This window comes from Vanessa atalanta, chromosome 7 (genome assembly GCF_905147765.1).
Source record: "Vanessa atalanta chromosome 7, ilVanAtal1.2, whole genome shotgun sequence".
In the NCBI taxonomy this organism is placed as follows: Eukaryota; Metazoa; Arthropoda; class Insecta; order Lepidoptera; family Nymphalidae; genus Vanessa; species Vanessa atalanta.
The window spans coordinates 8,250,206-8,267,794 of NC_061877.1; the positions used below are offsets into that span (position 1 = coordinate 8,250,206).

The 17,589-nt window shown below is 31.4% G+C and overlaps 1 protein-coding gene across 6 annotated transcripts in view; it reads left to right on the forward strand.

The window, feature by feature from the left end:
- Window positions 1-681: 681 nt before the first annotated feature.
- Window positions 682-17,589, forward strand: part of LOC125065148 — a 107,771-nt gene continuing 90,863 nt past the window's right edge. For all 6 annotated transcript variants that reach the window (XM_047672613.1, XM_047672614.1, XM_047672617.1 and 3 more), the window contains exon 1: window positions 682-1,186. In XM_047672613.1, the coding sequence (XP_047528569.1) occupies window positions 737-1,186 (450 nt within the window). In that variant the 5' untranslated portion in view covers window positions 682-736. The remainder of the gene's footprint in view (window positions 1,187-17,589) is intronic.

Below are 17,589 nucleotides of genomic sequence, written 5' to 3' on the forward strand. Positions count from 1 at the left end.
ATAACAGTAGAAATTAGTTAGTATATACTGATATTATAAAATATAAGTGATATGAAGGGGTTTTTAAGCCAACGCAATGTAAAACCAAATTCTAGGTTGTGGAATTTTCTAAGCTAACTCAGCCTGAATGTACCAGATACATAAAGACTGTATTTGAGAGATTGTTTAACAAATAGTCATAAATTAACATTATTTTTTTATCTGACACAGTGTTAATTCAAATATAAAGTTAATCTTAAGCGTTTTCTGATAATAAAATACACTTATAAGCTGCCCTAAATTTTTTTTATTTTAATTTTTTAAATAACATTACAAGATATTTGAGATAAAAGGCATGATAAAAAACCTCGCTGTAAGTATAATTTATCTAATTACCAGAGTGGGTAGGCACTGGCGAAAAAAAACTTCTGGTTGGTTAAGTATATTAATGGGAATTGTATATTGTACTTTTATATAAAACACATAGCCCTTAATTTGTTACTTATCCGGGTGATGTTGGAAAAGTATATTATAATAGTAGAAAATGATATCACCCATTCTCAATGTAGATATTTAGATTTGAAACGATTATGCTACAAAATGTCAAAAAGCAAAAGCACGTAGTTTTTAGGGACGGCGACCGCGGCTTGTGAAGGGAGGAGGGAGAGGAGGGGTAAAGGGGAGCATGGACGCCAGTTTCTCGCCGACTGCCGCGCCGCGAGCACGCCTTGTGATGCGCCCCGCGTTTTGACGCGACATGGCCTCGTCGACGACCGGCAACATCGTAGTCGAGTGGTTGCGTTCGCTCCACCTGGGCCAATATTCGGAGAGTTTTATAGACAACGGATATGACGATTTGGAAATTTGCAAACAGGTCGGTGAACCTGATCTGGATGCTATCGGTGTTCTCAATCCAGCACACAGACAACGGCTGCTGCACTCTGTAAGAATTTTGAGAGAGGAGGGTGCAGCAGCCGTGTATTTTACTCTAGAGGAAGCTGCTGCCGCTCGGGACTCTTGTCGATGCGAGGAGGAGACCCGTAAAGAGCAAGCAACAGTGTCTGTCGAACCTGCAAAGTATGCTGATGAATATGAGGAAGGGAAGGCTGAATTGGTGAAAATACCGCGAATCCAGCTGAAACGCCTGCTTCGTGAGCGCCTTGCTCAAGACGGCATCCGTTTGAGTCTCCAGCCATATTCAACCACGGTCAGTGTTTATTATTTGTGGCAACGGCATTGCTTCTAGCGGTTAAAGCTCGTGATTGGTGAAAGTGTCGTATAAAATTTTAAAAAATAAATAAAAGTGTATATGCAGTGTGAATAAGTAATTCTGTTATAATACGATGTGAGGCATCCGCGTAGAGGCACTGCCCGCGTCTTGTTATTTCTTTTGATCGGCTTGTGTGTGGTATAGCATCTCGGGCGCTCCGGGCGGATCACTTCTCGGACGTGTTGCTATAAAGATTCTTGCGTGCGTGATTTCCCTGGAGATGAGAAGTTTGCGCGCCTTCTCTGTCGTGAGAAGATTGTAATCGCGTGCCTCCCAGCTCTAAATTAGGTTTTGCGATAAATCGCATAGCCTGTTTTAGTGGCCTTAGGCGATAATTAGGTGTTCAATATAATATATATATACATATAAAGTATTGCTTAAAAAATAGCTTAGAAGGGTGTGGACCTACACTATATTCTTATAAAAAATACAGAATGAAACATAAGTTACTTAATCTTATAGCAAAGACGGTAACAAAATACTTATACACTCTCTTTTATGGCCAAATGCGATTAGAACTTACATGAAGTATATGTTTTAGTCATCATACGTAAACGTACAGATAGACATGAAATGATAATATATATTTATTAAGTGGGTACTAATCATTGTGAATCTAGTATAATATTACTCAAGTTTTCTAGATATTATCAAATATCAAAATTTTATGGTGAAATAAATTTGCAAATATAACACGCAAATGTAACAAAATGCATACAATACAAAACTCATTATGTTGTCGAATTTAATAGTATTAGAAAGACAGTTACTTTTTTATGATATTTATAGCAAAGACGTAAAAGCATTAAGTTATATCAAGCTAGGTGTATAAAAAACTCACTTAGAAAGATTGTCTTTATCACTAATAAAACTCCTCGCACTAATAAAAATTGCACAGCGGTACGTATTTATTTATTAATTATTTGTCGCGTTTCGATTCAATTCATTTTATGAATTCAATTCATCATTAACAAGATCTAAAACATCTACTAAGCTGTATGGTACACATATTTTTATGTTATTTAATATAATTGAAGTTATATTATTGCTTTAATATAGCTAAATATTAGCCGTACAACCAAAAATAATATATACATATTCGAAACGATCGACTTATTTCAAGTTAAGTTGAAGTAAACTTCTTCAACAAAAATATGTGTTATGTGCGTGTTGAATATAACAACACCAAGTATTAAAAATTATATATAATTTATATGTAGTCTGTATTATAATAGTCCAGTTTATAAAATGGGATTAAAAAAACGTAGGCGAGTAAGTAATTTAAATGGAAATCTAAATTTAAAATTTGAAATGTTAATTGAAATAGAACCTTCACCGCAAAATCAATTTAATTGATAAATTTTAATATTCTTTTAAATAAGATATTGTTGGAAATATTTCGTTCATATTTTTATTAAATCCAAATGATATTAATCCGTACATACGTTAATGTTATTGGTATTACGATATTAAAATATCACAGTAGACACGTAAAAAACATAATCGTTGTAATTATTCAGTAATTGCTTGTTGAGGTTGGCATATATTATATTTAATTAAAATTGTATTAATTATTCGGGTAGGTGGTCAAGTTGTTAAGAAGGCGGAATAATTCGAAGAACCACGCCCATTATTGTCAATTATGACTTATGATATCTTCTATCATTTTATCATTGTAGTAATAAAAGTGAGCACGTCTGCCACGTGTTACATAGAAAGATAAATACACAAACGTTCTAAACGATATAACTTTAACGTTTTAATCATCATTCAAATAATAAAAATAACATATATAATAAATTAAATACTATTATCATTTGCACTAATAAATTGCGCAGATCAAAATCTTAAAACTGTATTTAAAAAAAAGGTTTTCACGTAGAATATCTAAACAAATTCCATGCATTTTTCCATGTCTTAAAATAAAACATGAAATGTACATTATGAAAACAATTCATAATGTACAACTATAAAGGTATACTTATAATCAATGGTGTCTTACCAATTTGTTTCTACTATGCTACAAATATGTAGTTATAAGTTTTATTTTTAGATTCATCAAAATACTTTAATTGTATTATACTAGTAAAACAAAAAACTAAAATTCTACTATATGCTATCTGATAATTTAATTTAGGAGTTTAATTACACAACTAACACAACGGCGTCATGAGAAAACCTGTAAAAGAAAGCGTGCTATTATCACATAGCTTACTTCCTGGGTAACACGCAAAGCACTCAAGCAATCTACCGCGTACTTCTTACTTTTTACTAGCTTACTTCTTTGTTTTGAATCCCACACAATACCCTGTTTCTAATAATTTTGCTAACGAGAACTTGGTAATGGCGTAGCCGTGCCGTGAATACATTGTGGCTTGTACGAGCTAGGTTTTGAAAGGAAAATAAATGTGACATGGTCAGCGTGATTTACTGCCAAAGAAAGGATGTCCGTATTGTATACACTTCACAGAAACCGAAGCCAATAAGAAGTAAAATTATTTAACGTTACACGATACATGATATGCACATAAAAGTGATTCCCGGGAAGGAACTTAACCTCGTGAAATTTCTCACTTGTGAAATAAAATATTAAATCTAACGGTAATTAATGTGTTATTGATAGATGTGTTCATTTTGCACTTTAATTGGTTTGTTGTTCATTTCGAACAACATTTTCTTTTTCAATTATAAATAATGTTTTATCGTGTACTATATCAAATCGTAACCGATGAGTCTACCGTAATTGCCTGTGATGATTTTTACCGGTTCCGAGCTTCGAGCTTGAAACCTGTTTTGAGTTTAACGTTGAACACAGAACATGTGGTATTAGTATTAACTTACAAAGATGCAGATATTCTTACTTATAATAAGTGAAATATAGAATAAACCTGTATTCACAGTTAGTAATATTATAAAGAGATAATATATAAACAAATATTTGAAATCCAACATCTTACCCATCCTCTCAGCTCACTGCTGACATCTCATTCTCTCAATATAATTTACAATTTCAATACGTTGCCATAATAAAGTATGTTTACAAAAGTTTGACAGTCAGTAAGCAAGTATAACATATATATATTTATTATATTATTATGAATAAAAATTTTGACTTTGAATGTGTTTATGAGGTTATAAGTCGGTATGAGTATTGCCTCTCTATGCAAATCTGTATATTGGTAGATTTTAAACCCTTTTTTGCTTTATTTAATTTAATACTAATTTAAAAGCAAGCAAGAGCGCTCTTTAATAACTAACTTATAAGCTATAAAAAAAAATAACTGCAGTGCACACCTGCCTCTCTCTATATATGTCTAGAAAAAATTAAAACGAGATTAAAAATATAGTTGCCATCAATTAAAACACTTCACATTGGTGGATTCGGTATAGGGCATTATGTACTATAACGTGAAACTATTTAAAACTTTGTTTTTTTCTTACATAAAAATTATATCTAACTATATACTTTAATAATTGTATATATATTTTTTTACTTTCATTTTAATTCTTAATTTTTTTACCTATCTCGTATAGGTTTTACAGAAAAAAATGTTCAAACTGCGTGTTGTGGCGCCTTAAATCCGCCATTTTGATTATTTTTGACATCGGATACGTCATGTTATGTTCCAAGTATATTTTATGAAATTTGTTATCATTCGCTGTATTGAAAAAAATGCATAAAACAAGATAAAATCTTTGTTAAAATTCATTAAAAAAATAAAATCTTAAAAATATCTTATCTTAGTAATAAAATAAAATTAGGGTTAGGGATTAGGGTAAAATGCTATTGTTGTTTGAACATGAAATAACTATATCTCTCGTGCAAATTTATCAGTAAAGTAGCATCTTATTTTAATAATTATCCTCGTGCTATTTGTAAAGTGTTACAGTGTTCGGATTCAATATCTACCTGGGTAGTTCCTTTAGATTATTCCAAACAAAGGCGTTTTTTTACTATAGTTCATTCATGGAGCGGTTTCTGCCGGAACTACTCACAAAGGCCCTGACAGATTCCATTGCCGTATCGATATCACAGTTCCGACTATTAGGCCAATATTTATGTCGTGTTGACGGGTATTGTATCAAACATATGTTACTACTATTGAAAAATAATTTTGCAATTGAACTGATGCAATAAAAATTACTATTATGGTCTTTCTCATCAGTATTTGACATTATTGATAATTGTATTAATGTTAATAGTAATAATAATAATTTTCAATCTATGTGATCACTGATTCTTGACTTAAGATGATTGCGAATTTGTGTTAATCTAGAGAGCAAATCAAATGAGTACGAGTTCCTAAGCGCAACTAATAGGTCGCAGTTTCGTATGCTATTATGATCTATCATTTCCTCTATGTTGCTAATTCCGTAATAGAGGGGTTTGTGCACGGATGCTACGGATTATATCCACGTTAACACCCTTTAATGGATCGAGCTACTGCATCAATGACAAATGCATTCTTGTTAAATAAAAAAAAAAGTATAAAGTAACCATACAAAATTTGCCGGCAAAATTAATGGTTATCGTGACTCCTTCATTCACCATTTATTAATTACAGTTTTATTATTCTAAAAGTAGCATTGTAAATTAATCAATATTATTTTCTTTGAAATATACGATTAAAACTTTGTCATAATAGTTTTTTACATAGAAATCAAACATGATTAAGTTGTAATCTACTTATGCAAAAGAGCAAAACCAATTACTTAAAAAAAAAATTGCACGCTTTTAAAGTTCGAAGGTCCAAATCATACAGTTTAAAGAGAAAAAAGGTTGAGTGCTTCAGAACTCATCAAAATAGATTTATGCAAATAGGATAAGCTACGTAAAGGTCAATCGATGTTTAATCATTCAATTGAATCGGACAAGAGGTTGGTTACGTTTAGTATTCATGGGCTACTTTTATATTAACTCTTATTACTTTTGAATGATTGCACGCAAACTAAATGTAATAACTGTTTTAGGGCTCTTAAATGTAAGAAATTCGTTAAAAAATGTTTATCGCCCTAATAGCCTATTAAACAATTATAATACGTTTAATCACTAGTGACTGAATTTAGGTGCTTGTATAAAAATAAAACATTTTTTTAGGTACATTAGTCAAAGCTTAATTCTTGATAGATTGCTGCATATCGAGTTGTCGAAAAATCATTTATTTCAAAGTGAATTAATAGTTTTGTATTTATAACGTCGCTTACTCGTTTTTCTGCTTCAACAACGTCCCGTGTATTCATTAATCATAAGCGTTTGGAAGCGCTTGTTTAATATGTTTATTATTATTAGTTCTCGGTTCGGTCTTTGATTTGTAAATATTCTTATGAACCATTTATTTACATAAGTTCAAGTATATAAATACGTCAATGTAATTGAACCTAAAATTGATCGATTTTAACATTAAGTATTTTTACTTTCTGGATTTAACGAAGGCTATGGCTTAAAATATTGTATGATCTACATTACTTATCCAAATGCCCATTTTAATGGACTTGAAAATAATTATTCACACAACTATTATATGCTATTGCTAGATAGTGTTCCTTCGCAATTACAAGTTATATGTATTAAGACTAGTGACGTTCTCCGGCGGTCACAGCATAGTTGAGTAGTGAGTACAATTTGAAGTTTGTCAGGTGCAAGACGATAAAGTTTGCTCGAAGTGTTTGGATATTTGTTCAGGATATATAGACCTAAAGTCAGCTTCCTAGAGAAGACTTGCTATTGTGCCCCTTGGGAAGATTATCGCGTAAATTGCTTGGTGTTTCGAGACTTGAGGTTTCTTATTAATTTTACAAAACGTCATAATTAAAAACAGGTTTTACTAGATAATGTTATTATAATCCAGATCGTCACATCAGAATACTCTTATGAATATTTTACGAGTGAGTCATATGAATTCTTTAGTAGGTTATATAATGTCTTACAAGGAGAAAAACTTTTCGTGAGTGTAAGACGTAAAGTAACTTTTGTAATTACTCTTTGATTCCCAAATGTGTTACGACTTTCTCATTTTCACCTTTCCTTTTAAATTTGTCTTTTCGGAGATGTTTATTGAGGAGGACTACATATGTGCCTTAATATCAAATAACGGCTTTCTAGGTACATAATTATTGTAAAAATTAATTCTAAAAATGTATATATTTAGGTACAGATATTTGAGCTTATCGAAGTCACAATGTTCAGTGAAATTTCGACAAAGTGCGCTAATAACTGAATCAATTCGACATGCACTCCCTTGTTCAGCAAAGTTAAATTTGCAGTGATAAATCCGCTTCAGGCCTTCGGGAAAGTGATCTATGTAATCTATATCAAGAGGTTGTGTGCAACTAAACTTTTCCTGGGCAGTGCGAACTTCGTACAGCGGACTTCGCTAGTGATTTACTTTGTATCAAAAGAAGTAAGACAGATATGAATAATGAATAATAATTATTTATAAATTATTCTCTTCTTTTAAACTTGCTCATTCGTATTTGCAATTTGAATGTTTTATCAGTTTTTTTTAATTATATAGATAGACGGACAGACAAATGGGCCACCTAGTGGTAAGTGGTCACAACCGCTCAAACACAATAGCTGTAAGAAATATTAAACATTCCTTGGGATCTAAGATGTTATGTCCCTTGTGCTTGTAGTTACACTGGCTCACTCACGGAATACATCAAGACTGATTACTACTGTTTGGTGGTATGATGAGTTTGTGGTACCTACCCAGGCGGTCTTGCATAAAGGCCTATCATCAAGAATTTGTGTTTAGTTTAAGCTATATTTGTAACAGTTCCCAATCAAACAAATCAATCTTGCAAGAAAGCAAGTTTCACAATAAACTCACGGAGATTTTGTTTTGGCTTCTTAGGTGGCGTACTGATATAGCCGTTAACTTTTATTACAAACAGTTTTTAATTTTAACTAACTGCTATACGTTTATTAATATAAGCTCCAATATGTTTAACCTTTTTACACATCTGGTTATTGTTTCATTCAAATATGTTATGATTAGGTATTTGGTTCTATTTTACTTTTTTAAATTTTTTATCTCGTATTATCGTTTTTATATTCGCTAAAGGTTTTTTTTTTAATTGCGTTGTTTTATTAAATTGACTCTTTGGTTCTAGATATTTTTTTTTAAATCTAGGAAAAAATGTCAAATGAAAGTTATTGAGTTTCTGTGCATAAACTTACCTCGGAAAGAACATAAAGACGTTGCTCCTGCCCATTCTCTCTTCACAAATGTTAGATTGCCGTCCCATCGGACTACAAGTGTGAGGGAGAATAGAGAATAGTACATCTGTGTCTTTGTAGCACTTGTGCACTTTATGCCGTACGAAGTTGGTTAGCAAAAAAAAGCAAACAGTTATTCCCAATATTTAGGCAATAAATGTTAATTAGGACAAAATTAATATGTAATGGAAGAAAACGTCAAAAGGAAAATTAAAAATAGGTAACAAACAGCGAAATTAATAAACGATCCGAAAACTCTGCGCTAAGCCATCGTTTCACACTTCGTGTTAGCTTTAATGTTTTAGTCGGACGTTAGTTCAGTAGCTCAAACATTGAACTGTAGCTAACATCAAATAGATTACATAAAGTGGTCCGTTCAAATTTGTCGTTCATCGACAAATGGATCATACGTTTTCAAAAAACATATTTGTATCAAAATTTTCTGAAAATAAAATTTAAATTTCGAAATATCAAATATGAAGCACTAAAAATTTCTCAATAATTGTGACTCTAACATGATATGCCATTAATAAATAAAAACCGTGAATCAATTTGCCAATATTCAGTATTTGAAATCAGAGGATTCATCTCTTTGTTGATATCATTTTGTCTTCTAGGAAATTAAATGGTTTTCACAAATTTGGTTACAATGTTGTTTACAAAATTTAAGCGAATTCTTTATTAAATTGTTGTATATTATTTGGACAACGTGTGAAAAACGTCTACATTACAGTTTGCATTTGTAATCTCGGATGCGAAGTGCATTTTAACTTAGTTTTGGTTCAAAGGTTGCAAAAAGAATGAACTCGTTATGTAAATTAAGGAATTTATTCATACGTTAAATGAAACAGTGTGATTATAAAAAACTTGTTCATTCTAAATACAATAACCTTTTTCTTTTGGAATACAAAACTATAAATGTTAAATAAACTTTATTTTCGATTTTTTTAAATAGCTTAGATTTATCACGAATACGAGTATGTATAACAATAAGCGTTCGCTGATAAAGGCTAAGGATATCTTTGTCTATATTTTGTCTCCTAATCTCTACCGGTGTGTTGTGCGTGGCTATGGTTTATCATCTAATTTCTTTGAGTATGATAGTTTGATGTGTTTGCAACTTTTTATTTCCAGTATCATAATCACAATTTTTGGATAGCCATTTAGTTTGTCTTCTGCTTGAACCCTGCGAACTTAACGTATACCCTCGCATTTAAAAAAAAAAAAGTTCGTTAAAACTTTAACTTTTTTCGGTATTCATAGTATTATATAAAATTTCTATTAAAATTATATCCCAGAAATATATTATAAATTTAAAAATATTCACAATCCCAAAAAATGTAACGCCGTCGTTCAACCTTCCCAGTAAGTAACGAAACACATGTACTTGCAATATTTCAGAGGAATAGATAAAATCGTAATTTATTTCCAAATATTGTTACTAATGATACTGAATAAAATGATATGTTCAATGTTTCGTATATATATTATATTTATATAGGCACTTCTTAATTTATGTGGTATAAAATAATACTGTTTTTTTATAATCGAAATTTCGAAGTTTGTACTATATGTATAATCAATTCTCGAGATTAATTATTCGGATAATGAAATTACACAAATCACATAATAATTCCATGTATAGCCAAAACTAGTGAAGCTCGAACCCGCAACTATTTTAATCATGGAATTTCAAATTACTCCTCATTTGGTACTCCATTAATTTCCGTTCAGTGATTGCAGTGACCTACTCCAATTTAGCATTTAAGCGCATCCAAATTACATTTCCGTTTGTAATAAGCGACAAGCGAACTCGATTATTTTCATATTAACTCTATATTGATTCAGACCACTGAAAAAATTACTATCCCGCTTAAATAATGATAGGTTTCCGGTCGTAATCATCGCAACCTACCTGATCATTTTAAATTACTTTTGGGATTTCGAAGATATCATTATGTCCCTTAATGTTGCCTGGTTGGTTAATTTTTTTTCGTAGAATTTAAATAAAAGCAACGCATCAATAACAATTAAAATAAATATTGCTTTTTTTCTCCTTTGGTTATTTGACTGTAATTTTAAGTCAAATAATAAACCTGATAAATTGAGTAAATATATATCTGAACACTATTGAACACAAAATATATTCTACATAATATATTATATTATATTGCTAATGCAATTGCCTTAATTTTATTTACTTATTTCATAGGTGAGGGTCATGAAATTTTAACATCGTATTTGCTTCATTGGCCATTAGATGAGCGCTTACATTTTTTTCCGTAAATAAAAACATAAGTTTCGTGTCTTACACAATATATTTATAATATTTTATTCATTTGAATTTATTATTTTAATAATCTACTAGTTTATTTAGATTTATTGAATTACCATTTTTACCAAATGTTGGTACAATATCGTGTCTTGTTAATGCTATCGAAAGTTTTATGAATTTCGTACATTTTTTTTGTAAAAATATGAAATAAAAGTTATAAAAAATTATAACCGGTTAACTGACCGGTAACGGGTAAACTTTTTGAACCAAAAAATTCAATATCCATGAAACATTAAAATTGAGTATTTGAATTCCAGATAAAATATAATAACACGAAAACTATCAGTGTAATTTTGGCATAATGTCAATATTTCTTACAACGCGAATGTCTATGGGCAGTATTGACCATATACCACTACCAAGTGTAACTTAAGTCTGTTATGTAACTTATATTGAAATTTATTATATTTTCACGATAATAATAATCATCGTCAGCCCGTATTTGTCCACTGCTTGAGATAGATCTCTACTACGTCAAACCATAAGCTCTTCCACTCTTTTATTCCACCGTAGTCAGTCATTTTACGTTTGGTGTGGAATGACAACTGAAAACTAGTTTGAGGACGATCTTTCAACACGACTTCCTATCTGGAGTTATTTCATCTCTAGAGTTCTACCATAAAATAATACGCTGTAGTTGTTTGAGAACGACTATACTTTCTGCTATGATTATAAAGAATGCATAAGAAAAGACTTAAGACCAAGATACACTCTGGGATGTCACCCTCTCTAATATATATACGAGATGTCTCAATTTAATGCTATAGTATCTTCTCTCTTTCTTCGGTTTTTCAAATACTATTATAATATGTTTGGCTTCTCTTCTAACTGCGGAAAATATTTGTCAAACTGTGACGTGTACATCAAACCTATGCAGGCTTAGTGTTACCTTACCGATATGTTTTATAATTGTTATTCAATGCATAGTACTGAACATTTTTGGATTTTATAGCAGTACATTACTAATTAACACGGAACATTACTGGATTTTATAGCAGTATATTTTAAAATGTTAATTGTAATTTAATAAAAAATGGTTTTTGCGAACTATCTTTAATATCGTTGTTTAAGTCTCACATTGGGCATTGGGCATTGGGCGTTAGTAAATATGTAAATAAAATAAACAACAATACAATGAATATATCACAGTCTAAAAGAATCTTGAGGTTATAGCGCATTGGTATGAATGGGACGATAAAGTTACAGAGTTAATAGCGAACGTGGGTTGGCTACGCACGTACAGGCAGGTTTTTTATACGCGTCAAGCAAGGCGCCTAAGGCTCGATGCTTCTCAGCGGGTGTCAAGCAAGTACTGGGACCATGATTCATTTAATTTATTACTTACTTGTAAATTGTCTACCCTTTTTTGTCCCGACTTTCCAATTTGTTCTTCTTGAATATTGATAAAAACATCCAATTACTTGATGTTATTTACGCGATGTAATTAATATTTAAACGATTTAATTTTTAACTCTGAATAAATGTTTTTTTTTTACCCGGAAGTCTGATTAATATCTATAATCGGTCTTGTTATCATTAAACATTTTTTCTGAATTAAATGTCAATTTTACTTATGTATGTTATATGTGAAATACGTTGTAAAAACTAAAAAAGGTAATTAGTTGTTCTGTAATACATAACGCGTATATTGGGTTAAATCCATGAGGGTTGAAATCATATGGTTTGAAAATCCATTATGATGATGTCATTCATTTTGTGCATTGTTGCGAATTATGTCAACGTGGCTAGAGACAAAATCGTTGACCTGTACCACATTTAGGTTTCAAAAATTGGAATAATATAATCGCAACTTTACATGATTTAACTGTGACACAATATCTATGTACCTATTTAACCATGTGATTTTAATTTTTTTTGTGAATACTATTTTGGTTTTATCGTGTTATTTGTACTAGTAGATTTAGGAAAATAGAAAAAAAACACAGAAAGTTTAAATGTAATATATATTCAATTAAAAAAAAAAATCTTTTTTTTTTTAAATATAATGTTATTCTTTATAAATTCGCCGAAGATTGCTTCAGATTGCCAATTTCATATAACTTACAGAATTAAAACTCTCTCGATATTGATAAAAGCGAAACTGAAAGGAAATTTTTCTTTAATATTTTGTTAACTCATTTTTTAAGGGTAATAAGCTTCTTATTTCTTATTGAAAGAATAAAATAAAATACTATTTTTATTTGTGTACAATAAAAGCAAATTACTCGGACAAAGATCGTTTGAGGAATTTTAAACTACAAAATTATACATTTTTCTAATTGTAATATGAGTAGGAGAAAATATTCGCAGCGTTTTTATTTTAATATATGTATAGTAAATAAATATTAACAAGATGATGGGAACGATGGCGACCTTGGGAAGTCAGGTATTATATCCCTTGTGCCCTTAGTTACATTGGCTCACTGACCCTTTAAATCACATCACAATAATGATAAGTATTGATATTCGGCGGTTAAATATATGATGAGTTAGGTAACCTACCCAGGCGGTATTGCATAAATGTCGACTACCGAGTAAATTTTTATGTAGTACAATATACATAGAAGTCTAAATCAAATATCGTGACTCATAGAAAATTCTTATTTTAAGTGACATCAATAAACTCTGAGCCAGGAACGAAACAAAATATAGACTTTTTTTATAACCGGGGACAAAATAACAGGAACAATGCATTCCTGCGTTGTTACGTTCGGTCAACAAAAACCCTCAACACAGCTAAGGTTTTTTGTCGACAACCCCCGCTAAATTAAACATGGAAGCTGATTTTATTTTAGTTTCTGTTTTTATTTCGCACACCACGAATGCCAGGCTCCACGGGAATGAAAATAGGTGTAGATGCTTTTAGAAAAGTGGCTAGCTTTGCAGTTTTAAACAAGACGCTACGTTTTTCACAGTTTAAACAACTAGGACATGAACGTGAGCGGAGTTTCGGCTTTTCAGTATTATCATTATACGAAATTAGTAGTTTTAATTGTATTAAAGTTAAATTAATTTAAGAAATAAACAATATCGGATTTCTAGTATTATTATTTCCTACATTTTATTAGAATACATTTGTTATATATTAACGATGGGCATTTGGTAAAGAGTAAGTTGAACAAAGACTGAAATCGGTATTTATATTTGTCTTTGCAATTATACAAATCACTAAGCAAACGTTTGCTAATGAACACACGACACCATAATGGTTTAACCACTTGTCCCAATGACCATTCGGTGATAGCATGTCTTAAGTGTCCGATGTTGACCCTGTCGAAGGGTTCAATTAACATTCCACGCTGGGTACGATCGCCTCGGGACGAAACCAATCTGTCTGAGGCTCACTTAATTGTTTGCGGACATGATTTTACTGGAAAATTACAAGGTTGATCAATGCTAAGATTCCAGTGTCTCGAGTACCATTGATTTTAATATAAGTAATATTATAACTTTCTTAAAACATTTTAACTTCAAAGTCACGATTGGTAAATGAAACATTCTTTACTGGTATATTATATTTAACTCTGTCAAAGAATTTTCATTGAAAGGAGAACATTGATGTAATTTTCTAACGGCTTGGATTATGCTATAAAGAGCCGATATAAAGCATATTAATTTAACGGCTGTGAATTAACAATTTAGATGTACTACAGACTGTTTCTGACGTTTTTGGTAGTTTCTCTTGTAAGGCACAAATCTAAAAAATAACAAAATACTAAGATGTCACCTAATATATGCGTGTGACTATAGAAGGAAGGGAGAGCGTGATTGAAGTTTTGAATTCTTCTCCTTAACAGCCGAGGGGGCCTTAATCACGCCGTAAAAAGTTACGACATTTGTTTAGAAACTGTAAAATTAACGCGAATGCAAATTCACTTTGAGGTATTTCAAAACCGCGCTTCTAAAGTTTGGGATAGGTGAATGGAATTGTTTTGCAACTCCCATCGATCTTGTAGTTCCACGCACCGACCATGATATATCCTATGCAGTGCGCCTTAATCCTACAACGACCGTTGAACAACAAAACTCATTACCCTGCTATTTCTGAGCGTGGTACCAACTAGTTTCCTAGCAAGCTATAATTAGTGAATAGTCCAATTTCTAATTAGTTAAAACTGAGAGGAGACTAAGCTTTATCCGCAAATACGACTAAGTTCGAATACTGCTTTTATACTCTATTATACTGTTATCAGACTTCTTAAATAAGGATTGTTATGTTAAGAAAAACAGAAATAAAATTATCCCATCCCCGTTGTGACTAAAAATACATTTATTATATACTCACAATGGTTGTCTTGTGCTTAGTGTTGTGCGATTAGTATTACAAATTTTAGTGGCTTATATTAATACGTCATTAATATTTTGGATATTATTTGCGACTAAATATAATTAAACTGACGTTCACTCCATCTTTTACTAACAATAATATTACAGTGCTAATTAAATTAAATTTCTGATGTTAAAATGTATTCGGATGAGACGTTTGAAAAGAAGTAGTAAGTCAGTTTTTTATACTAAAGATCATGGTTTTATCTGATAACAGTAATATATTCGATTTAGACTTACCCACGCCACTAAATCTAACAAACTTTCCCTTGGCTTGGGGATTTTTAATTATGTCATTAAACTAACCCGCGTGCAACCAACAGATTAACAAGGTTTATCGCTATATAAGGGCACGCTTTGTTGTTATTTATAAGGCAAGGTGGCTTATGCGGCATGAAACTTGTGTAATATGTGTGCCGTACGATGACGTCTTTCAAACAACTCTTGGTTTTGGGGAAACATTTCAGTGCCAACATATAAAATAGCCCAACTTGGCGTATATTGTTATAGAAGATATTTAAACTATTTCGCGTCGTATATTCATGCTAATTCTTAAGTCACGTCATTTATATATATGAAACCATTGACGTCGCTTAAGATGACTATTAAAATATTCTATATATATTTTTTATTGTATATTCGAAAATTGACTCTGTTTGAAAGTAAATTTCAAAACTGGATAATAAATAATAAATTAAGCCCGAAATAGTCATAGAATTTAACTTTATGGCTCGTATGATGGATTTTAATATCGTTTTTTTCGCCAAGTATTGTAAAACAATAGATTAAAAGCTTTTACGAGAAATAAATTGCTAATATCCATTTAGTAGAGGAGCCTATAATCGGCTTAAATCTGGTTAAATCTTATGAACTTTTTTGATAAACCAGTTTCAACTATCATAATAATTTAAATGTATTTTGATGAGTAATAAAATTTAAATGACTTTTAATAAAATTTTATATTAATGTATTCTGCTCCTAGGAAATAAAATACTTTTGTTTTCTATATAATGTTATAAATAAAGCATCGTTTATTTTCAACGTTTCGAATGAAACCGCGTCAATGCACATTCGGCAGAAGAATAAATTAACCCTTTCGCGCGAACACATGAGCAATTGCGCACCAAGTTAATATCTGAAGTAACATTTTAATATAATTAACGTAACTGGTTTCAAGCATATGCTGACCAGGTGAATTAGCACCTGCTACGTTTTCGTCGCGAAACTTAATACTATGAGCTAATTATGAATCCTTTATTTAAAAAAAAATGCAACCCGAGAACTCGTGCGACTGCGGAAGACAGATGAGCCACTTACTTTATGGTCTATTGAGTTTTTGGATTAAGGCTGTGTTAGTACAAAGGGTGTAAAGAAATCGTCCCGAGGCTTCAACTACACAATCTTCAAACAACAATTGATTTTATTAATATTCACCAGTGATTTGAATAGGACTATTTTTTGTAAATATTTACTTCGTGTTTCAATTCATTACTTGAAAAAAATATATATATATTAAAAACGTAAATTTAAATAGTTTTTTATAAAAGTTTTATTTAACATGTCGTCTAATTGAATTTTCCATATTATGCTCAGCAATACCATCAAGTAAAGATGCATCAAGTAAATTATCTAAGAAGTTTCTGTACATATTTATAAAATACAACTCAGGGTGGAATCATATATAATACAGCTTGTGACAGAAAATATATCTCATTGCTTGGTTAACTTATTGTCAAAGGTGTAATGTTTTTTTTTTTGTTTTGCGAACAAAGTGGCACCGAGTCAGAGTTAAGGGAAAAGAAAACTTTCATTTTTACGCCGTCTAACGGATTCAATATCGAAACTGCTTGAATGAGTTCGAGGGTGGAAAATCGTTAATCATCCCTTTGTTGGATTTTTGTTACAGCTTAACTCGTTGCTCGCTTGTTTGGCCGCCATTTTTCCTTTCAAACAGAAGTAGGGCCGCTTTCGTCTTGACGAATTGTTTTTGTAGGAAAACGTCTATCCCATTTGAGGGTTAAGTATGTATTGAAAACAAGACTAGTTGTTTTAGATTACATTCACAGTCAATCTTACTTACTTTTATTTTGCTCTTTTTTTAAAAAAGTCAAAGTGTATTCCTATAAAGTGTTGTCATTTTGATTCCATAATATATACTGAGCCAAGATGGCCCAGTGGTTAGAACGCGTGCATCTTAACCGATGATTTCGGGTTCAAACCCAGGCAGGCACCACTGAATTTTCATGTGCTTAATTTGTGTTTATAATTCATCTCGTGATCGGCGGTGAAGGAAAACATCGCGAGGACACCTGCATGTGTCTAATTTCAACGAAATTCTGCCACATGTGTATTCCACCAACCCGCATTGTAGCAGAGTGGTGGTATATGCTCCAAACCTTCTCCTCAAAGGGAGAGGAGGCGTTAGCCCAGTGCGAAAGTTACAGGCTGGTAATGTAA